The sequence below is a fragment of the Gobio gobio genome, assembly GCF_949357685.1.
Source record: "Gobio gobio genome assembly, chromosome: 1".
In the NCBI taxonomy this organism is placed as follows: Eukaryota; Metazoa; Chordata; class Actinopteri; order Cypriniformes; family Gobionidae; genus Gobio; species Gobio gobio.
In genome coordinates, this window is record NC_137097.1 from 86966772 (window position 1) to 86984473 (window position 17702).

The window sequence follows — 17702 nt, forward strand, 5'->3', positions numbered from 1 at the left end:
GACTCACCACTAACCCAAGTCAATCAGACTTCAATGATGAAGTATTGGCTTTATCATGTCTGAAGTGAGTCTGCTCTAGATCCCTCCACATGAGTTTACAGTCCGAAACCTTCATACAAGATACGGCCCATTTCAGTTTAAATAGTGTGATTAGTGTGAAAATACCAAGAAAAAGTGCAGACACCCGGACGATGCACTTCATTACCGGGAACATGTGTGTAATGTTGGACACTTCATGCATTCGACTGTCCCAGCTTTAATTACACAGTCCTCGGGAAAGAGCTGAGAAGAGAACCTCACACACTACACGATGCTCGAGGACATAGAGCCGAGTGCAGTGTGTGTTATGACTGACACACAACTACAGGGATGCTGCTCTCTAGTGGACACACTCGGGTACTGCACACACACTCTCCAACACTCACGGATCGCAGGGGAAAGGGTGATAGAGATATTTCATGTCAGTTTGAAGTGTGTGTGACATATTGAGGATAATCTCTCTCTCTCTCTCTCTCTCTCTCTCTCTCTCTCTCTCTCTCTCTCTCTCTCACACAGAGAACAGCTCGATCTTCTCAGACCATCATGAGGACGTGTTTCATTAATGCCCATCACAGATCTGACTCCTCAACATCTGAGGAAACACACTCGACTGAGACAGGTTTGTGAAAGTTTCTTTAATGATTTAAAGTATGAAACAAATGAAGTTTTAATCGTACAACATGACAAGACAGTGAAATGTTCAGGATGGGATTGTAACCGATGGACTTAATGCGGAATTCAGAACTCAAAAATGTATAAAATAAAATGAAAAGTGAAAACAGGCGTTGGTTGAGTTTGAACATGTTTATGCGCAGAGCGTCTACTAATGTTATGATCAAACGTTCCTCCAGTAACATTAATACAACATTATCTGGTCTATAATAATGTTGGCACAGTAACATCATTTATACATCGTTCTGAAATGTTTAGTTGTAACCTCATCTCACGTTTTTTAAATGTTTCAGAACATTTGAATGTTCCCCTAATGTTTGAACTTGAAGAATGATAAATGGAATGTTTCCTTAACGTTCACATAACCAAAAAAAGAACACTCCACTCTGGATTGTACACACACACACACACGCACACACAGCTGTGGTTCTTGACCTGTGCGGCTGATGGAAGTGTCCATCCCTCCATCAGACGGACGAGTGGAGGGGCAGATCACCTCAGTAGTAGGCTGGAGTGGAGTAGGCAGGAGACCTCAGACTATTATAGAGAATGGAGCTGCACATCAGTGCCACCAACTGCCCGAGAGAGAGAGGGAGCGAGAGAGAGAGAGAGAGAGAGAGAGAGAGAGAGTTATATCTGCTGCACTGCTGGAGGAGTGTGAACAGGAGGGAACATGACGGACGGCAGGGAGGAGGAGGAGGTGAGCAGCACATATGCAGGAGGAGATGCGCGAGGCTGAGAGACGTGTCTGCTGAGGACAACACTGCAAACCAGCGCCACCGTCTGATGATGAGCAGGAACACATGCAGACAAACAAACACAGACCATCAGCATGCGCTGTGTGTGTGTGTGTGTGTGTGTGTGGAAGTGAACGGATGTCAACTCAAGTGTGTGTTCGGGTGGACTCACCATGATTCCTGCCGTCCCGAGAAACCCTCCCAACACCAGAGGAGCTTTTGAGTTGAACATGTCCTGGATCACACTGGGACAGCTCTAACACACACACACACACACACACACACACACACACACACACACACACACACACACACACACACACACACACACACACACACACACAGATTAGTGTCTGCTTCATTCCTCAAACATCACACATGCAGAAATAAAAGAAGTAAAAACCCCTTCACACCATGGATGACAACTATAATGAAAATGGCACAAGAGGAACGATACCATTGGAATCAGTTTCGATATTTTACAGCTGATTAATCGTAAAAACATGGACAGCGAATCAGAATCCATCCTGCATTAAAGAGCTGAAGTATTCAGATGATTATAAAACTGCAGCGCGCTCCGAATAAACACAACGTCCGCTGGTGTAAACACTAATATAGTTATTGTTATAGTTATCGTCCGCTGGTGTAAACACTAATATAGTTATTGTTATAGTTATCGTCTGCTAGTGTAAACACTAATATAGTTATTGTTATAGTTATCGTCAGCTGGTGTGGACACTAATATAGTTATTGTTATAGTTATCATCCGCTGGTGTAAACACTAATATAGTTATCATTATAGTTATCGTCCGCTGGTGTAAACACTAATATAGTTATTGTTATAGTTATCGTCAGCTGGTGTGAACACTAATATAGTTATCGTTATAGTTATCGTCAGCTGGTGTAAACACTAATATAGTTATTGTTATAGTTATCGTCAGCTGGTGTAAACACTAATATAGTTATTGTTATAGTTATCATCCGCTGGTGTAAACACTAATATAGTTATTGTTATAGTTATCGTCTGCTGGTGTAAACACTAATATAGTTATCGTTATAGTTATCGTCCGCTGGTGTAAACACTAATATAGTTATTGTTATAGTTATCGTCAGCTGGTGTGAACACTAATATAGTTATCGTTATAGTTATCGTCAGCTGGTGTGGACACTAATATAGTTATTGTTATAGTTATCGTCAGCTGGTGTGGACACTAATATAGTTATTGTTATAGTTATCATCCGCTGGTGTAAACACTAATATAGTTATCATTATAGTTATCGTCCGCTGGTGTAAACACTAATATAGTTATTGTTATAGTTATCGTCAGCTGGTGTGAACACTAATATAGTTATCGTTATAGTTATCGTCAGCTGGTGTAAACACTAATATAGTTATCGTTATAGTTATCGTCAGCTGGTGTAAACACTAATATAGTTATCGTTATAGTTATCGTCAGCTGGTGTAAACACTAATATAGTTATTGTTATAGTTATCATCCGCTGGTGTAAACACTAATATAGTTATCATTATAGTTATCGTCCGCTGGTGTAAACACTAATATAGTTATTGTTATAGTTATCGTCCGCTGGTGTGGACACTAATATAGTTATTGTTATAGTTATCGTCAGCTGGTGTAAACACTAATATAGTTATCGTTATAGTTATCGTCCGCTGGTGTAAACACTAATATAGTTATTGTTATAGTTATCGTCAGCTGGTGTGAACACTAATATAGTTATCGTTATAGTTATCGTCCGCTAGTGTAAACACTAATATAGTTATTGTTATAGTTATCGTCAGCTGGTGTAAACACTAATATAGTTATTGTTATAGTTATCGTCAGCTGGTGTAAACACTAATATAGTTATTGTTATAGTTATCGTCCGCTAGTGTAAACACTAATATAGTTATTGTTATAGTTATCGTCAGCTGGTGTGGACACTAATATAGTTATTGTTATAGTTATCGTCTGCTGGTGTGAACACTAATATAGTTATTGTTATAGTTATCGTCTGCTGGTGTGAACACTAATATAGTTATTGTTATAGTTATCGTCAGCTGGTGTAAACACTAATATAGTTATTGTTATAGTTATCGTCAGCTGGTGTGAACACTAATATAGTTATTGTTATAGTTATCGTCAGCTGGTGTAAACACTAATATAGTTATCGTTATAGTTATCATCCGCTGGTGTAAACACTAATATAGTTATTGTTATAGTTATCGTCAGCTGGTGTGGACATTAATATAGTTATTGTTATAGTTATCATCCGCTGGTGTGGACACTAATATAGTTATTGTTATAGTTATCGTCCGCTGGTGTAAACACTAATATAGTTATCATTATAGTTATCGTCAGCTGGTGTAAACACTAATATAGTTATCGTTATAGTTATCGTCCGCTGGTGTGGACACTAATATAGTTATTGTTATAGTTATCGTCCGCTGGTGTAAACACTAATATAGTTATCATTATAGTTATCGTCAGCTGGTGTAAACACTAATATAGTTATCGTTATAGTTATCGTCAGCTGGTGTGGACACTAATATAGTTATTGTTATAGTTATCGTCTGCTGGTGTGGACACTAATATAGTTATCGTTATAGTTATCGTCAGCTGGTGTGAACACTGATATAGTTATTGTTATAGTTATCGTCAGCTGGTGTGGACATTAATATAGTTATTGTTATAGTTATCATCCGCTGGTGTGGACACTAATATAGTTATTTTTATAGTTATCGTCCGCTGGTGTGGACACTAATATAGTTATTGTTATAGTTATCGTCCGCTGGTGTAAACACTAATATAGTTATCATTATAGTTATCGTCAGCTGGTGTAAACACTAATATAGTTATTGTTATAGTTATCGTCCGCTGGTGTGGACACTAATATAGTTATTGTTATAGTTATCGTCCGCTGGTGTGGACACTAATATAGTTATTGTTATAGTTATCGTCAGCTGGTGTAAACACTAATATAGTTATTGTTATAGTTATCGTCAGCTGGTGTGGACATTAATATAGTTATTGTTATAGTTATCATCCGCTGGTGTGGACACTAATATAGTTATTGTTATAGTTATCGTCCGCTGGTGTGGACACTAATATAGTTATTGTTATAGTTATCGTCCGCTGGTGTAAACACTAATATAGTTATTGTTATAGTTATCGTCAGCTGGTGTGGACACTAATATAGTTATTGTTATAGTTATCGTCCGCTGGTGTAAACACTAATATAGTTATCATTATAGTTATCGTCAGCTGGTGTAAACACTAATATAGTTATCGTTATAGTTATCGTCAGCTGGTGTGGACACTAATATAGTTATTGTTATAGTTATCGTCTGCTGGTGTGGACACTAATATAGTTATCGTTATAGTTATCGTCAGCTGGTGTAAACACTAATATAGTTATCGTTATAGTTATCGTCTGCTGGTGTGGACACTAATATAGTTATCGTTATAGTTATCGTCAGCTGGTGTAAACACTAATATAGTTATCGTTATAGTTATCGTCAGCTGGTGTGAACACTAATATAGTTATCATCCGCTGGTGTGAACACTAATATAGTTATCGTTATAGTTATCGTCTGCTGGTGTGAACACTAATATAGTAATCGTTATAGTTATCGTCTGCTGGTGTAAACACTAATATAGTTATTGTTATAGTTATCGTCAGCTGGTGTAAACACTAATATAGTTATTGTTATAGTTATCATCCGCTGGTGTAAACACTAATATAGTTATCGTTATACTTATCGTCCGCTGGTGTAAACACTAATATAGTTATTGTTAAAGTTATCGTCTGCTGGTGTAAACACTAATATAGTTATCGTTATAGTTATCATCCGCTGGTGTAAACACTAATATAGTTATCGTTATAGTTATCGTCTGCTGGTGTAAACACTAATATAGTTATCGTTATAGTTATCGCCTGCTGGTGTAAACACTAATATAGTTATCGTTATAGTTATCATCTGCTGGTGTAAACACTAATATAATTATCGTTATAGTTATCATCTGCTGGTGTAAACACTAATATAGTTATCGTTATAGTTATCATCCGCTGGTGTAAACACTAATATAGTTATCGTTATAGTTATCGTCTGCTGGTGTAAACACTAATATAGTTATCGTTATAGTTATCGCCTGCTGGTGTAAACACTAATATAGTTATCGTTATAGTTATCGTCTGCTGGTGTAAACACTAATATAGTTATCGTTATAGTTATCTTCTGCTGGTGTAAACACTAATATAGTTATCGTTATAGTTATCGTATGCTGGTGTAAACACTAATATAGTTATTGTTATAGTTATCATCCGCTGGTGTAAACACTAATATAGTTATCGTTATAGTTATCGTCTGCTGGTGTAAACACTAATATAGTTATCATCCGCTGGTGTGAACACTAATATAGTTATCGTTATAGTTATCGTCAGCTGGTGTAAACACTAATATAGTTATCGTTATAGTTATCGTCTGCTGGTGTGAACACTAATATAGTTATCGTTATAGTTATCGTCTGCTGGTGTAAACACTAATATAGTTATTGCTATAGTTATCGTCCGCTGGTGTAAACACTAATATAGTTATCGTTATAGTTATCGTCAGCTGGTGTAAACACTAATATAGTTATTGTTATAGTTATCATCCGCTGGTGTAAACACTAATATAGTTATCGTTATAGTTATCTTCTGCTGGTGTAAACACTAATATAGTTATCGTTATAGTTATCGTCTGCTGGTGTAAACACTAATATAGTTATCGTTATAGTTATCGTCCGCTGGTGTAAACACTAATATAGTTATTGTTAAAGTTATCGTCTGCTGGTGTAAACACTAATATAGTTATCGTTATAGTTATCGTCCGCTGGTGTAAACACTAATATAGTTATTGTTATAGTTATCATCCGCTGGTGTAAACACTAATATAGTTATTGTTATAGTTATTGTCCGCTGGTGTAAACACTAATATAGTTATTGTTATAGTTATCATCCGCTGGTGTAAACACTAATATAGTTATCGTTATAGTTATCATCTGCTGGTGTAAACACTAATATAGTTATCGTTATAGTTATCGTCCGCTGGTGTAAACACTAATATAGTTATTGTTATAGTTATCGTCCGCTGGTGTAAACACTAATATAGTTATTGTTATAGTTATCGTCCGCTGGTGTAAACACTAATATAGTTATTGTTATAGTTATCGTCCGCTGGTGTAAACACTAATATAGTTATTGTTATAGTTATCATCCGCTGGTGTAAACACTAATATAGTTATTGTTATAGTTATCGTCTGCTGGTGTAAACACTAATATAGTTATCGTTATAGTTATCGTCCGCTGGTGTAAACACTAATATAGTTATTGTTATAGTTATCGTCCGCTGGTGTAAACACTAATATAGTTATCGTTATAGTTATCGTCCGCTGGTGTAAACACTAATATAGTTATTGTTATAGTTATCGTCTGCTGGTGTAAACACTAATATAGTTATCGTTATAGTTATCGTCCGCTGGTGTAAACACTAATATAGTTATTGTTATAGTTATCGTCCGCTGGTGTAAACACTAATATAGTTATCGTTATAGTTATCGTCCGCTGGTGTAAACACTAATATAGTTATTGTTATAGTTATCGTCCGCTGGTGTAAACACTAATATAGTTATTGTTATAGTTATCGTCTGCTGGTGTAAACACTAATATAGTTATTGTTATAGTTATCATCCGCTGGTGTAAACACTAATATAGTTATTGTTATAGTTATCGTCTGCTGGTGTGAACACTAATATAGTTATTGTTATAGTTATCGTCTGCTGGTGTAAACACTAATATAGTTATTGTTATAGTTATCGTCCGCTGGTGTAAACACTAATATAGTTATTGTTATAGTTATCGTCTGCTGGTGTAAACACTAATATAGTTATTGTTATAGTTATCATCCGCTGGTGTAAACACTAATATAGTTATCGTTATAGTTATCGTCCGCTGGTGTAAACACTAATATAGTTATTGTTATAGTTATCGTCTGCTGGTGTGAACACTAATATAGTTATCGTTATAGTTATCGTCTGCTGGTGTAAACACTAATATAGTTATCGTTATAGTTATCATCCGCTGGTGTAAACACTAATATAGTTATCGTTATAGTTATCATCCGCTGGTGTAAACACTAATATAGTTATTGTTATAGTTATCGTCTGCTGGTGTAAACACTAATATAGTTATTGTTATAGTTATCGTCTGCTGGTGTAAACACTAATATAGTTATCGTTATAGTTATCGTCTGCTGGTGTAAACACTAATATAGTTATCGTTATAGTTATCATCCGCTGGTGTAAACACTAATATAGTTATCGTTATAGTTATCATCCGCTGGTGTAAACACTAATATAGTTATTGTTATAGTTATCATCCGCTGGTGTAAACACTAATATAGTTATCGTTATAGTTATCATCCGCTGGTGTAAACACTAATATAGTTATCGTTATAGTTATCATCCGCTGGTGTAAACACTAATATAGTTATTGTTATAGTTATCATCCGCTGGTGTAAACACTAATATAGTTATTGTTATAGTTATCATCCGCTGGTGTAAACACTAATATAGTTATCGTTATAGTTATCATCCGCTGGTGTAAACACTAATATAGTTATTGTTAAAGTTATCGTCTGCTGGTGTAAACACTAATATAGTTATCGTTATAGTTATCGTCCGCTGGTGTAAACACTAATATAGTTATTGTTATAGTTATCATCCGCTGGTGTAAACACTAATATAGTTATTGTAATAGTTATCATCCGCTGGTGTAAACTAGAGCCCGACCGATATATCGGCGGGCCGATATTATCGGCCGATATTAGGCTTTTTCCAAACTATCGGTATCGGCATTTATGATGGCCGATAAATGAATATTTTTTTAAAAATAAAAAAACCGGACGAAACACCTCTCAAACACATTGAGTGTTGGCGTTTCATAGTTTGTCCACCAGAGGGCGCTCTACAACATGCCGGCTGGCAACACCACCAGCTGATCCAGCAGAGTCATGCTGAGCTTCAGCGCTCTGAGCGCTGCATTCACAACACAGATCATCCGCGAAATGCATGTAAGTTGGCAACGAGACATACATTGCTTGAATTGAATAACAGTTAAAAGAACATCCCCATCAGTTCTCTTAACTCAAATAACATGACACAATTTGTAACTGCCAAGTCCAGTTTTGCTGTTACATGTAAGCCAAGAGAGCTGGTAATTACGCTAGGTTACAGTTGACTGACTTATTTTACCTCGGACAATGTGACTGAATAAAATGTATTTCTTTAATAGTCTGACAGTTTGACATCATGAGACGTATCATCTCTCCCCTGCCCGTTATTTTGAAAAAGTATACATATTTCTAAATTATAATTTATCATAGACGCTAACCACAAAGCTAGCTAATGCCATGGCTATCAGTGGGAGACCGCTAACATTAATGCGCCTTGAAAAACACAACAAACTTATTCTGCCTAAATAAAGTAATGATTACTGTATTTATAACTAGTATATTTGTAGTTCCAGTCTCTGCATTGTAAATCGTAAGTTAGGCTCGTGAAGAGTGAACGAAAGTGCGTGACTTCGTTCAGACGCCGCATTAACGAGTCAAATAATGGATTACGCGAGTCATCATCAGTAACGTTAGTAGATTTTAGAAGGCAGGCAGCAAATGATGATTGAAAATGGTTTGTGGTAGCTTGATGGATAGAATTAAAAGTGCATGTAAAGGGATAAGCAAGTTGACATTGTAATTATAAGGTGGCTCATATTTATACTGTATATAGTTTATGTTTTGCTGTTGTTGTTATTTATCAGAACTTCTAGAACTTAACTGAATATTTTTTTTTCCAGTCTTGCTAAAAGTTATATTTATAAAGCTTACCACATCTATTAATACTGGTAACTTTGATTTTTTGTTTTTGTTAGCCTATTGTGTTTTCGTCCAAACGACTTTAAGTTTCATATCTTAAGTTTGTATTTTTATACATTTTATTTATCAGAACTTTAATATATTTTATGTTCCTCTGTTCTGTTGTAACAATAAAACAAACAAGTTTATTTTTAAACTGCATTATCATATTATTTTAGAGAGGCTGAGGGATCATGAATAACTACAAATAACTGATGTATAAGGGAAATCTGTTTGTGTTTTTTTACGCGTTTCTGTAATTTAATTTTTTTATTTTTTATATATATCGGCTGATATATCGGAATATCGGATTTTTAAGTGACCAAATATTTGTATCGGTATCGGCCTTAAAAATCCTTTATCGGTCGGGCTCTAGTGTAAACACTAATATAGTTATTGTTATAGTTATTGTCCGCTGGTGTAAACACTAATATAGTTATTGTTATAGTTATCATCCGCTGGTGTAAACACTAATATAGTTATCGTTATAGTTATCATCTGCTGGTGTAAACACTAATATAGTTATCGTTATAGTTATCGTCCGCTGGTGTAAACACTAATATAGTTATTGTTATAGTTATCGTCCGCTGGTGTAAACACTAATATAGTTATTGTTATAGTTATCGTCCGCTGGTGTAAACACTAATATAGTTATTGTTATAGTTATCGTCCGCTGGTGTAAACACTAATATAGTTATTGTTATAGTTATCATCCGCTGGTGTAAACACTAATATAGTTATTGTTATAGTTATCGTCTGCTGGTGTAAACACTAATATAGTTATCGTTATAGTTATCGTCCGCTGGTGTAAACACTAATATAGTTATTGTTATAGTTATCGTCCGCTGGTGTAAACACTAATATAGTTATCGTTATAGTTATCGTCCGCTGGTGTAAACACTAATATAGTTATTGTTATAGTTATCGTCTGCTGGTGAAAACACTAATATAGTTATCGTTATAGTTATCGTCCGCTGGTGTAAACACTAATATAGTTATTGTTATAGTTATCGTCAGCTGGTGTGGACATTAATATAGTTATTGTTATAGTTATCATCCGCTGGTGTGGACACTAATATAGTTATTGTTATAGTTATCGTCCGCTGGTGTGGACACTAATATAGTTATTGTTATAGTTATCGTCCGCTGGTGTAAACACTAATATAGTTATTGTTATAGTTATCGTCAGCTGGTGTGGACACTAATATAGTTATTGTTATAGTTATCGTCCGCTGGTGTAAACACTAATATAGTTATCATTATAGTTATCGTCAGCTGGTGTAAACACTAATATAGTTATCGTTATAGTTATCGTCAGCTGGTGTGGACACTAATATAGTTATTGTTATAGTTATCGTCTGCTGGTGTGGACACTAATATAGTTATCGTTATAGTTATCGTCAGCTGGTGTAAACACTAATATAGTTATCGTTATAGTTATCGTCTGCTGGTGTGGACACTAATATAGTTATCGTTATAGTTATCGTCAGCTGGTGTAAACACTAATATAGTTATCGTTATAGTTATCGTCAGCTGGTGTGAACACTAATATAGTTATCATCCGCTGGTGTGAACACTAATATAGTTATCGTTATAGTTATCGTCTGCTGGTGTGAACACTAATATAGTAATCGTTATAGTTATCGTCTGCTGGTGTAAACACTAATATAGTTATTGTTATAGTTATCGTCAGCTGGTGTAAACACTAATATAGTTATTGTTATAGTTATCATCCGCTGGTGTAAACACTAATATAGTTATCGTTATACTTATCGTCCGCTGGTGTAAACACTAATATAGTTATTGTTAAAGTTATCGTCTGCTGGTGTAAACACTAATATAGTTATCGTTATAGTTATCATCCGCTGGTGTAAACACTAATATAGTTATCGTTATAGTTATCGTCTGCTGGTGTAAACACTAATATAGTTATCGTTATAGTTATCGCCTGCTGGTGTAAACACTAATATAGTTATCGTTATAGTTATCATCTGCTGGTGTAAACACTAATATAATTATCGTTATAGTTATCATCTGCTGGTGTAAACACTAATATAGTTATCGTTATAGTTATCATCCGCTGGTGTAAACACTAATATAGTTATCGTTATAGTTATCGTCTGCTGGTGTAAACACTAATATAGTTATCGTTATAGTTATCGCCTGCTGGTGTAAACACTAATATAGTTATCGTTATAGTTATCGTCTGCTGGTGTAAACACTAATATAGTTATCGTTATAGTTATCTTCTGCTGGTGTAAACACTAATATAGTTATCGTTATAGTTATCGTATGCTGGTGTAAACACTAATATAGTTATTGTTATAGTTATCATCCGCTGGTGTAAACACTAATATAGTTATCGTTATAGTTATCGTCTGCTGGTGTAAACACTAATATAGTTATCATCCGCTGGTGTGAACACTAATATAGTTATCGTTATAGTTATCGTCAGCTGGTGTAAACACTAATATAGTTATCGTTATAGTTATCGTCTGCTGGTGTGAACACTAATATAGTTATCGTTATAGTTATCGTCTGCTGGTGTAAACACTAATATAGTTATTGCTATAGTTATCGTCCGCTGGTGTAAACACTAATATAGTTATCGTTATAGTTATCGTCAGCTGGTGTAAACACTAATATAGTTATTGTTATAGTTATCATCCGCTGGTGTAAACACTAATATAGTTATCGTTATAGTTATCTTCTGCTGGTGTAAACACTAATATAGTTATCGTTATAGTTATCGTCTGCTGGTGTAAACACTAATATAGTTATCGTTATAGTTATCGTCCGCTGGTGTAAACACTAATATAGTTATTGTTAAAGTTATCGTCTGCTGGTGTAAACACTAATATAGTTATCGTTATAGTTATCGTCCGCTGGTGTAAACACTAATATAGTTATTGTTATAGTTATCATCCGCTGGTGTAAACACTAATATAGTTATTGTTATAGTTATTGTCCGCTGGTGTAAACACTAATATAGTTATTGTTATAGTTATCATCCGCTGGTGTAAACACTAATATAGTTATCGTTATAGTTATCATCTGCTGGTGTAAACACTAATATAGTTATCGTTATAGTTATCGTCCGCTGGTGTAAACACTAATATAGTTATTGTTATAGTTATCGTCCGCTGGTGTAAACACTAATATAGTTATTGTTATAGTTATCGTCCGCTGGTGTAAACACTAATATAGTTATTGTTATAGTTATCGTCCGCTGGTGTAAACACTAATATAGTTATTGTTATAGTTATCATCAGCTGGTGTAAACACTAATATAGTTATTGTTATAGTTATCGTCTGCTGGTGTAAACACTAATATAGTTATCGTTATAGTTATCGTCCGCTGGTGTAAACACTAATATAGTTATTGTTATAGTTATCGTCCGCTGGTGTAAACACTAATATAGTTATCGTTATAGTTATCGTCCGCTGGTGTAAACACTAATATAGTTATTGTTATAGTTATCGTCTGCTGGTGTAAACACTAATATAGTTATCGTTATAGTTATCGTCCGCTGGTGTAAACACTAATATAGTTATTGTTATAGTTATCGTCCGCTGGTGTAAACACTAATATAGTTATTGTTATAGTTATCGTCCGCTGGTGTAAACACTAATATAGTTATTGTTATAGTTATCGTCCGCTGGTGTAAACACTAATATAGTTATTGTTATAGTTATCGTCTGCTGGTGTAAACACTAATATAGTTATTGTTATAGTTATCATCCGCTGGTGTAAACACTAATATAGTTATTGTTATAGTTATCGTCTGCTGGTGTGAACACTAATATAGTTATTGTTATAGTTATCGTCTGCTGGTGTAAACACTAATATAGTTATTGTTATAGTTATCGTCCGCTGGTGTAAACACTAATATAGTTATTGTTATAGTTATCGTCTGCTGGTGTAAACACTAATATAGTTATTGTTATAGTTATCATCCGCTGGTGTAAACACTAATATAGTTATCGTTATAGTTATCGTCCGCTGGTGTAAACACTAATATAGTTATTGTTATAGTTATCGTCTGCTGGTGTGAACACTAATATAGTTATCGTTATAGTTATCGTCTGCTGGTGTAAACACTAATATAGTTATCGTTATAGTTATCATCCGCTGGTGTAAACACTAATATAGTTATCGTTATAGTTATCATCCGCTGGTGTAAACACTAATATAGTTATTGTTATAGTTATCGTCTGCTGGTGTAAACACTAATATAGTTATTGTTATAGTTATCGTCTGCTGGTGTAAACACTAATATAGTTATCGTTATAGTTATCGTCTGCTGGTGTAAACACTAATATAGTTATCGTTATAGTTATCATCCGCTGGTGTAAACACTAATATAGTTATCGTTATAGTTATCATCCGCTGGTGTAGACACTAATATAGTTATTGTTATAGTTATCATCCGCTGGTGTAAACACTAATATAGTTATTGTTATAGTTATCATCCGCTGGTGTAAACACTAATATAGTTATTGTTATAGTTATCATCCGCTGGTGTAAACACTAATATAGTTATCGTTATAGTTATCATCCGCTGGTGTAAACACTAATATAGTTATTGTTAAAGTTATCGTCTGCTGGTGTAAACACTAATATAGTTATCGTTATAGTTATCGTCCGCTGGTGTAAACACTAATATAGTTATTGTTATAGTTATCATCCGCTGGTGTAAACACTAATATAGTTATTGTAATAGTTATCATCCGCTGGTGTAAACACTAATATAGTTATTGTTATAGTTATTGTCCGCTGGTGTAAACACTAATATAGTTATTGTTATAGTTATCATCCGCTGGTGTAAACACTAATATAGTTATCGTTATAGTTATCATCTGCTGGTGTAAACACTAATATAGTTATCGTTATAGTTATCGTCCGCTGGTGTAAACACTAATATAGTTATTGTTATAGTTATCGTCCGCTGGTGTAAACACTAATATAGTTATTGTTATAGTTATCGTCCGCTGGTGTAAACACTAATATAGTTATTGTTATAGTTATCGTCCGCTGGTGTAAACACTAATATAGTTATTGTTATAGTTATCATCCGCTGGTGTAAACACTAATATAGTTATTGTTATAGTTATCGTCTGCTGGTGTAAACACTAATATAGTTATCGTTATAGTTATCGTCCGCTGGTGTAAACACTAATATAGTTATTGTTATAGTTATCGTCCGCTGGTGTAAACACTAATATAGTTATCGTTATAGTTATCGTCCGCTGGTGTAAACACTAATATAGTTATTGTTATAGTTATCGTCTGCTGGTGTAAACACTAATATAGTTATCGTTATAGTTATCGTCCGCTGGTGTAAACACTAATATAGTTATTGTTATAGTTATCGTCCGCTGGTGTAAACACTAATATAGTTATCGTTATAGTTATCGTCCGCTGGTGTAAACACTAATATAGTTATTGTTATAGTTATCGTCCGCTGGTGTAAACACTAATATAGTTATTGTTATAGTTATCGTCTGCTGGTGTAAACACTAATATAGTTATTGTTATAGTTATCATCCGCTGGTGTAAACACTAATATAGTTATTGTTATAGTTATCGTCTGCTGGTGTGAACACTAATATAGTTATTGTTATAGTTATCGTCTGCTGGTGTAAACACTAATATAGTTATTGTTATAGTTATCGTCCGCTGGTGTAAACACTAATATAGTTATTGTTATAGTTATCGTCTGCTGGTGTAAACACTAATATAGTTATTGTTATAGTTATCATCCGCTGGTGTAAACACTAATATAGTTATCGTTATAGTTATCGTCCGCTGGTGTAAACACTAATATAGTTATTGTTATAGTTATCGTCTGCTGGTGTGAACACTAATATAGTTATCGTTATAGTTATCGTCTGCTGGTGTAAACACTAATATAGTTATCGTTATAGTTATCATCCGCTGGTGTAAACACTAATATAGTTATCGTTATAGTTATCATCCGCTGGTGTAAACACTAATATAGTTATTGTTATAGTTATCGTCTGCTGGTGTAAACACTAATATAGTTATTGTTATAGTTATCGTCTGCTGGTGTAAACACTAATATAGTTATCGTTATAGTTATCGTCTGCTGGTGTAAACACTAATATAGTTATCGTTATAGTTATCGTCCGCTGGTGTAAACACTAATATAGTTATCGTTATAGTTATCATCCGCTGGTGTAAACACTAATATAGTTATTGTTATAGTTATCATCCGCTGGTGTAAACACTAATATAGTTATCGTTATAGTTATCATCCGCTGGTGTAAACACTAATATAGTTATCGTTATAGTTATCATCCGCTGGTGTAAACACTAATATAGTTATTGTTATAGTTATCATCCGCTGGTGTAAACACTAATATAGTTATTGTTATAGTTATCATCCGCTGGTGTAAACACTAATATAGTTATCGTTATAGTTATCATCCGCTGGTGTAAACACTAATATAGTTATCGTTATAGGTGTCGGAAGTGGAAGTGACTCACAGGAAAGCTGATCTGCTTCAGGAAGTTGCCTTCTGGACAGGTGTCACGCACAAACATTTCAATCGGTCCACCGATGCCACAGCAGTCAAACTGGAACACAGACACACGGCTGTTAGATGATCAACTGGTTTACCTACACCATGAGCCCTGACCCAGTGACCTCATAATGTGGTGTGTATTCAGGGCTCAGGCCCCGCCCCCTGCATTATGAGGACATGCAGATGTCCTCCTAATTCAAAACACTAAAAAAAAATGTAATGCAGAAAGTTTTCATTGAGGGATATTTTTGGGGTCAGAGATATTTTTTTTTATTAGATCAGTATAAAACCATTATGCCTAAGGAATGTCGTCATAATGATAGGAGTGCCTGTGTGTGTGTGTGTGTGTGTGTGTGTGTGTGTGTGTGTGTGTGTGTGTGTGTGTGTGTGTGTGTGTGTGTGTGTGTGTGTGTGTGTGTGTGTGTGTGTGTGTGTGTGTGTGTGGCTTACAGCGTTGTGGAACAGTTTGAGGGTCATGGCTTGGCCGGGACTTCTGGTGTTCAGATACTGAGTGTAGATCGTCATGTAGAAGTTCGCCAACTCTTCTGAGACCTAAAGCACAACAAACACACAACTGCCTTCAGATTTGCACTATTACACAGATATTTGCTGATGATATCTGTGTGTGTGTGTGTGTGTGTGTGTGTGTGTGTGTGTGTGTGTGTGTGTGTGTGTGTGTGTGTGTGTGTGTGTGTGTGTGTGTGTGTGTGTGTGTGTGTGTGTGTGTGTGTGTGTGTGTGAGTGTGTGTGTGTGTGTGTGAGAGTGTGTTTACCTTTCCACTCCACATGAAGGCCATCACACCTGCTGCAATTTCAATGATGATCAGAAAGGACAGCAGGCCAGAAAACTGAACATCAGAAAAACAGAAATGTTTTCAGTGCATAAACAGGTCAGACACTATTGTAAGTTTAATCAGATACACACAGAGGAAAGAAGAGAAGAGCCATGACTTTTCCAGCTTTTCCCAGCAGTGACTGCATTGAGTTGCATGGCAGGGTTTGCATTTTACTGGTTTGGGAAAAATTCTCTCTACAAATCAGTTTCATCCAACTGTAGTCTGAATTCAGTTCATTGGGTTTGTTTCAATGTCAACACCTGCATTTCTTTAGAGGTCATCTTGAGTTATATCTGCTGTATGAATAAGTGTGCTGCATCTGTAATGAGTGTTTTCCTCACCACACCAAGAGCAGATTTACTCTGGTTACATGCGCCACAATCGCCGATAACAGCGACCAGCAGCATCAGAGCACCGGTGATGATCAGCACTGCCACACCTGCCAGACGACAGACAGATGACACGGGCAAGCTTACAGGCTGAAAAGTGAGTGTCAATATCATGTAATTCAACAGATGTCAAATGAGAAACAATAGAAGGACGAACCGATAGTGAACTGTGTGGTGTTCAGATCGATGTCGAAGAATCCTCTGGTTTCAGCGCCGAACCGCAGCCACATTCCCAGAGAGACTAGCCCGAGACCCACCAGCTGAAAGACACAATGCATCATCATCATCATCATCATCATCATCATCATCATCATCATCATCATCATCATCGCATCACAATCATCATCACTGCATCACGATCATCATCATCACTGCATCACAATCATCATCATCACTGCATCACAATCATCATCATCATCATCACTGCATTACAATCATCATCATCATCATCATCATCATCACTGCATCACAATCATCATCATCATCATCATCACTGCATCACGATCATCATCATCACTGCATCACAATC

General features: G+C 35.3%; 1 protein-coding gene across 2 annotated transcripts; it reads right to left on the minus strand.

The window, feature by feature from the left end:
* Positions 1-655: 655 nt before the first annotated feature.
* On the minus strand, positions 656-17435 carry cd9r (CD9 molecule related). Of its 2 annotated transcripts, none has more exons than XM_079813246.1 (7): positions 17331-17429; positions 17126-17223; positions 16722-16796; positions 16399-16500; positions 15911-16000; positions 1621-1704; positions 656-1494 (listed from the first exon to the last, which is right to left on the minus strand). In XM_079813246.1, the coding sequence occupies exons 1-7, from the start codon at positions 17401-17403 to the stop codon at positions 1342-1344; spliced, it is 675 nt and encodes a 224-aa protein (XP_079669372.1). In that variant the 5' UTR covers positions 17404-17429; the 3' UTR covers positions 656-1341. The 2 variants fall into 2 exon arrangements, with proteins under 2 accessions (XP_079669372.1, XP_079669373.1); XM_079813247.1 differs by having other exon boundaries at positions 663-1286; positions 17331-17435.
* Positions 17436-17702: the final 267 nt, after the last annotated feature.

Excerpts from the sequence above, each read along its gene's own strand:
- cd9r (XM_079813246.1), bottom strand. The coding sequence starts at position 17,403 with ATGTGGCTGCGGTTCGGCGCTGAAACCAGAGGATTCTTCGACATCGAT. Across the intron at positions 16,501-16,721 it reads CCTTCATGTGGAGTGGAAAG|GTCTCAGAAGAGTTGGCGAA; the intron begins GTAAACACACTC and ends GTTGTGCTTTAG. Across the intron at positions 1,495-1,620 it reads TCGGGACGGCAGGAATCATG|ACGGTGGCGCTGGTTTGCAG; the intron begins GTGAGTCCACCC and ends GCTCATCATCAG.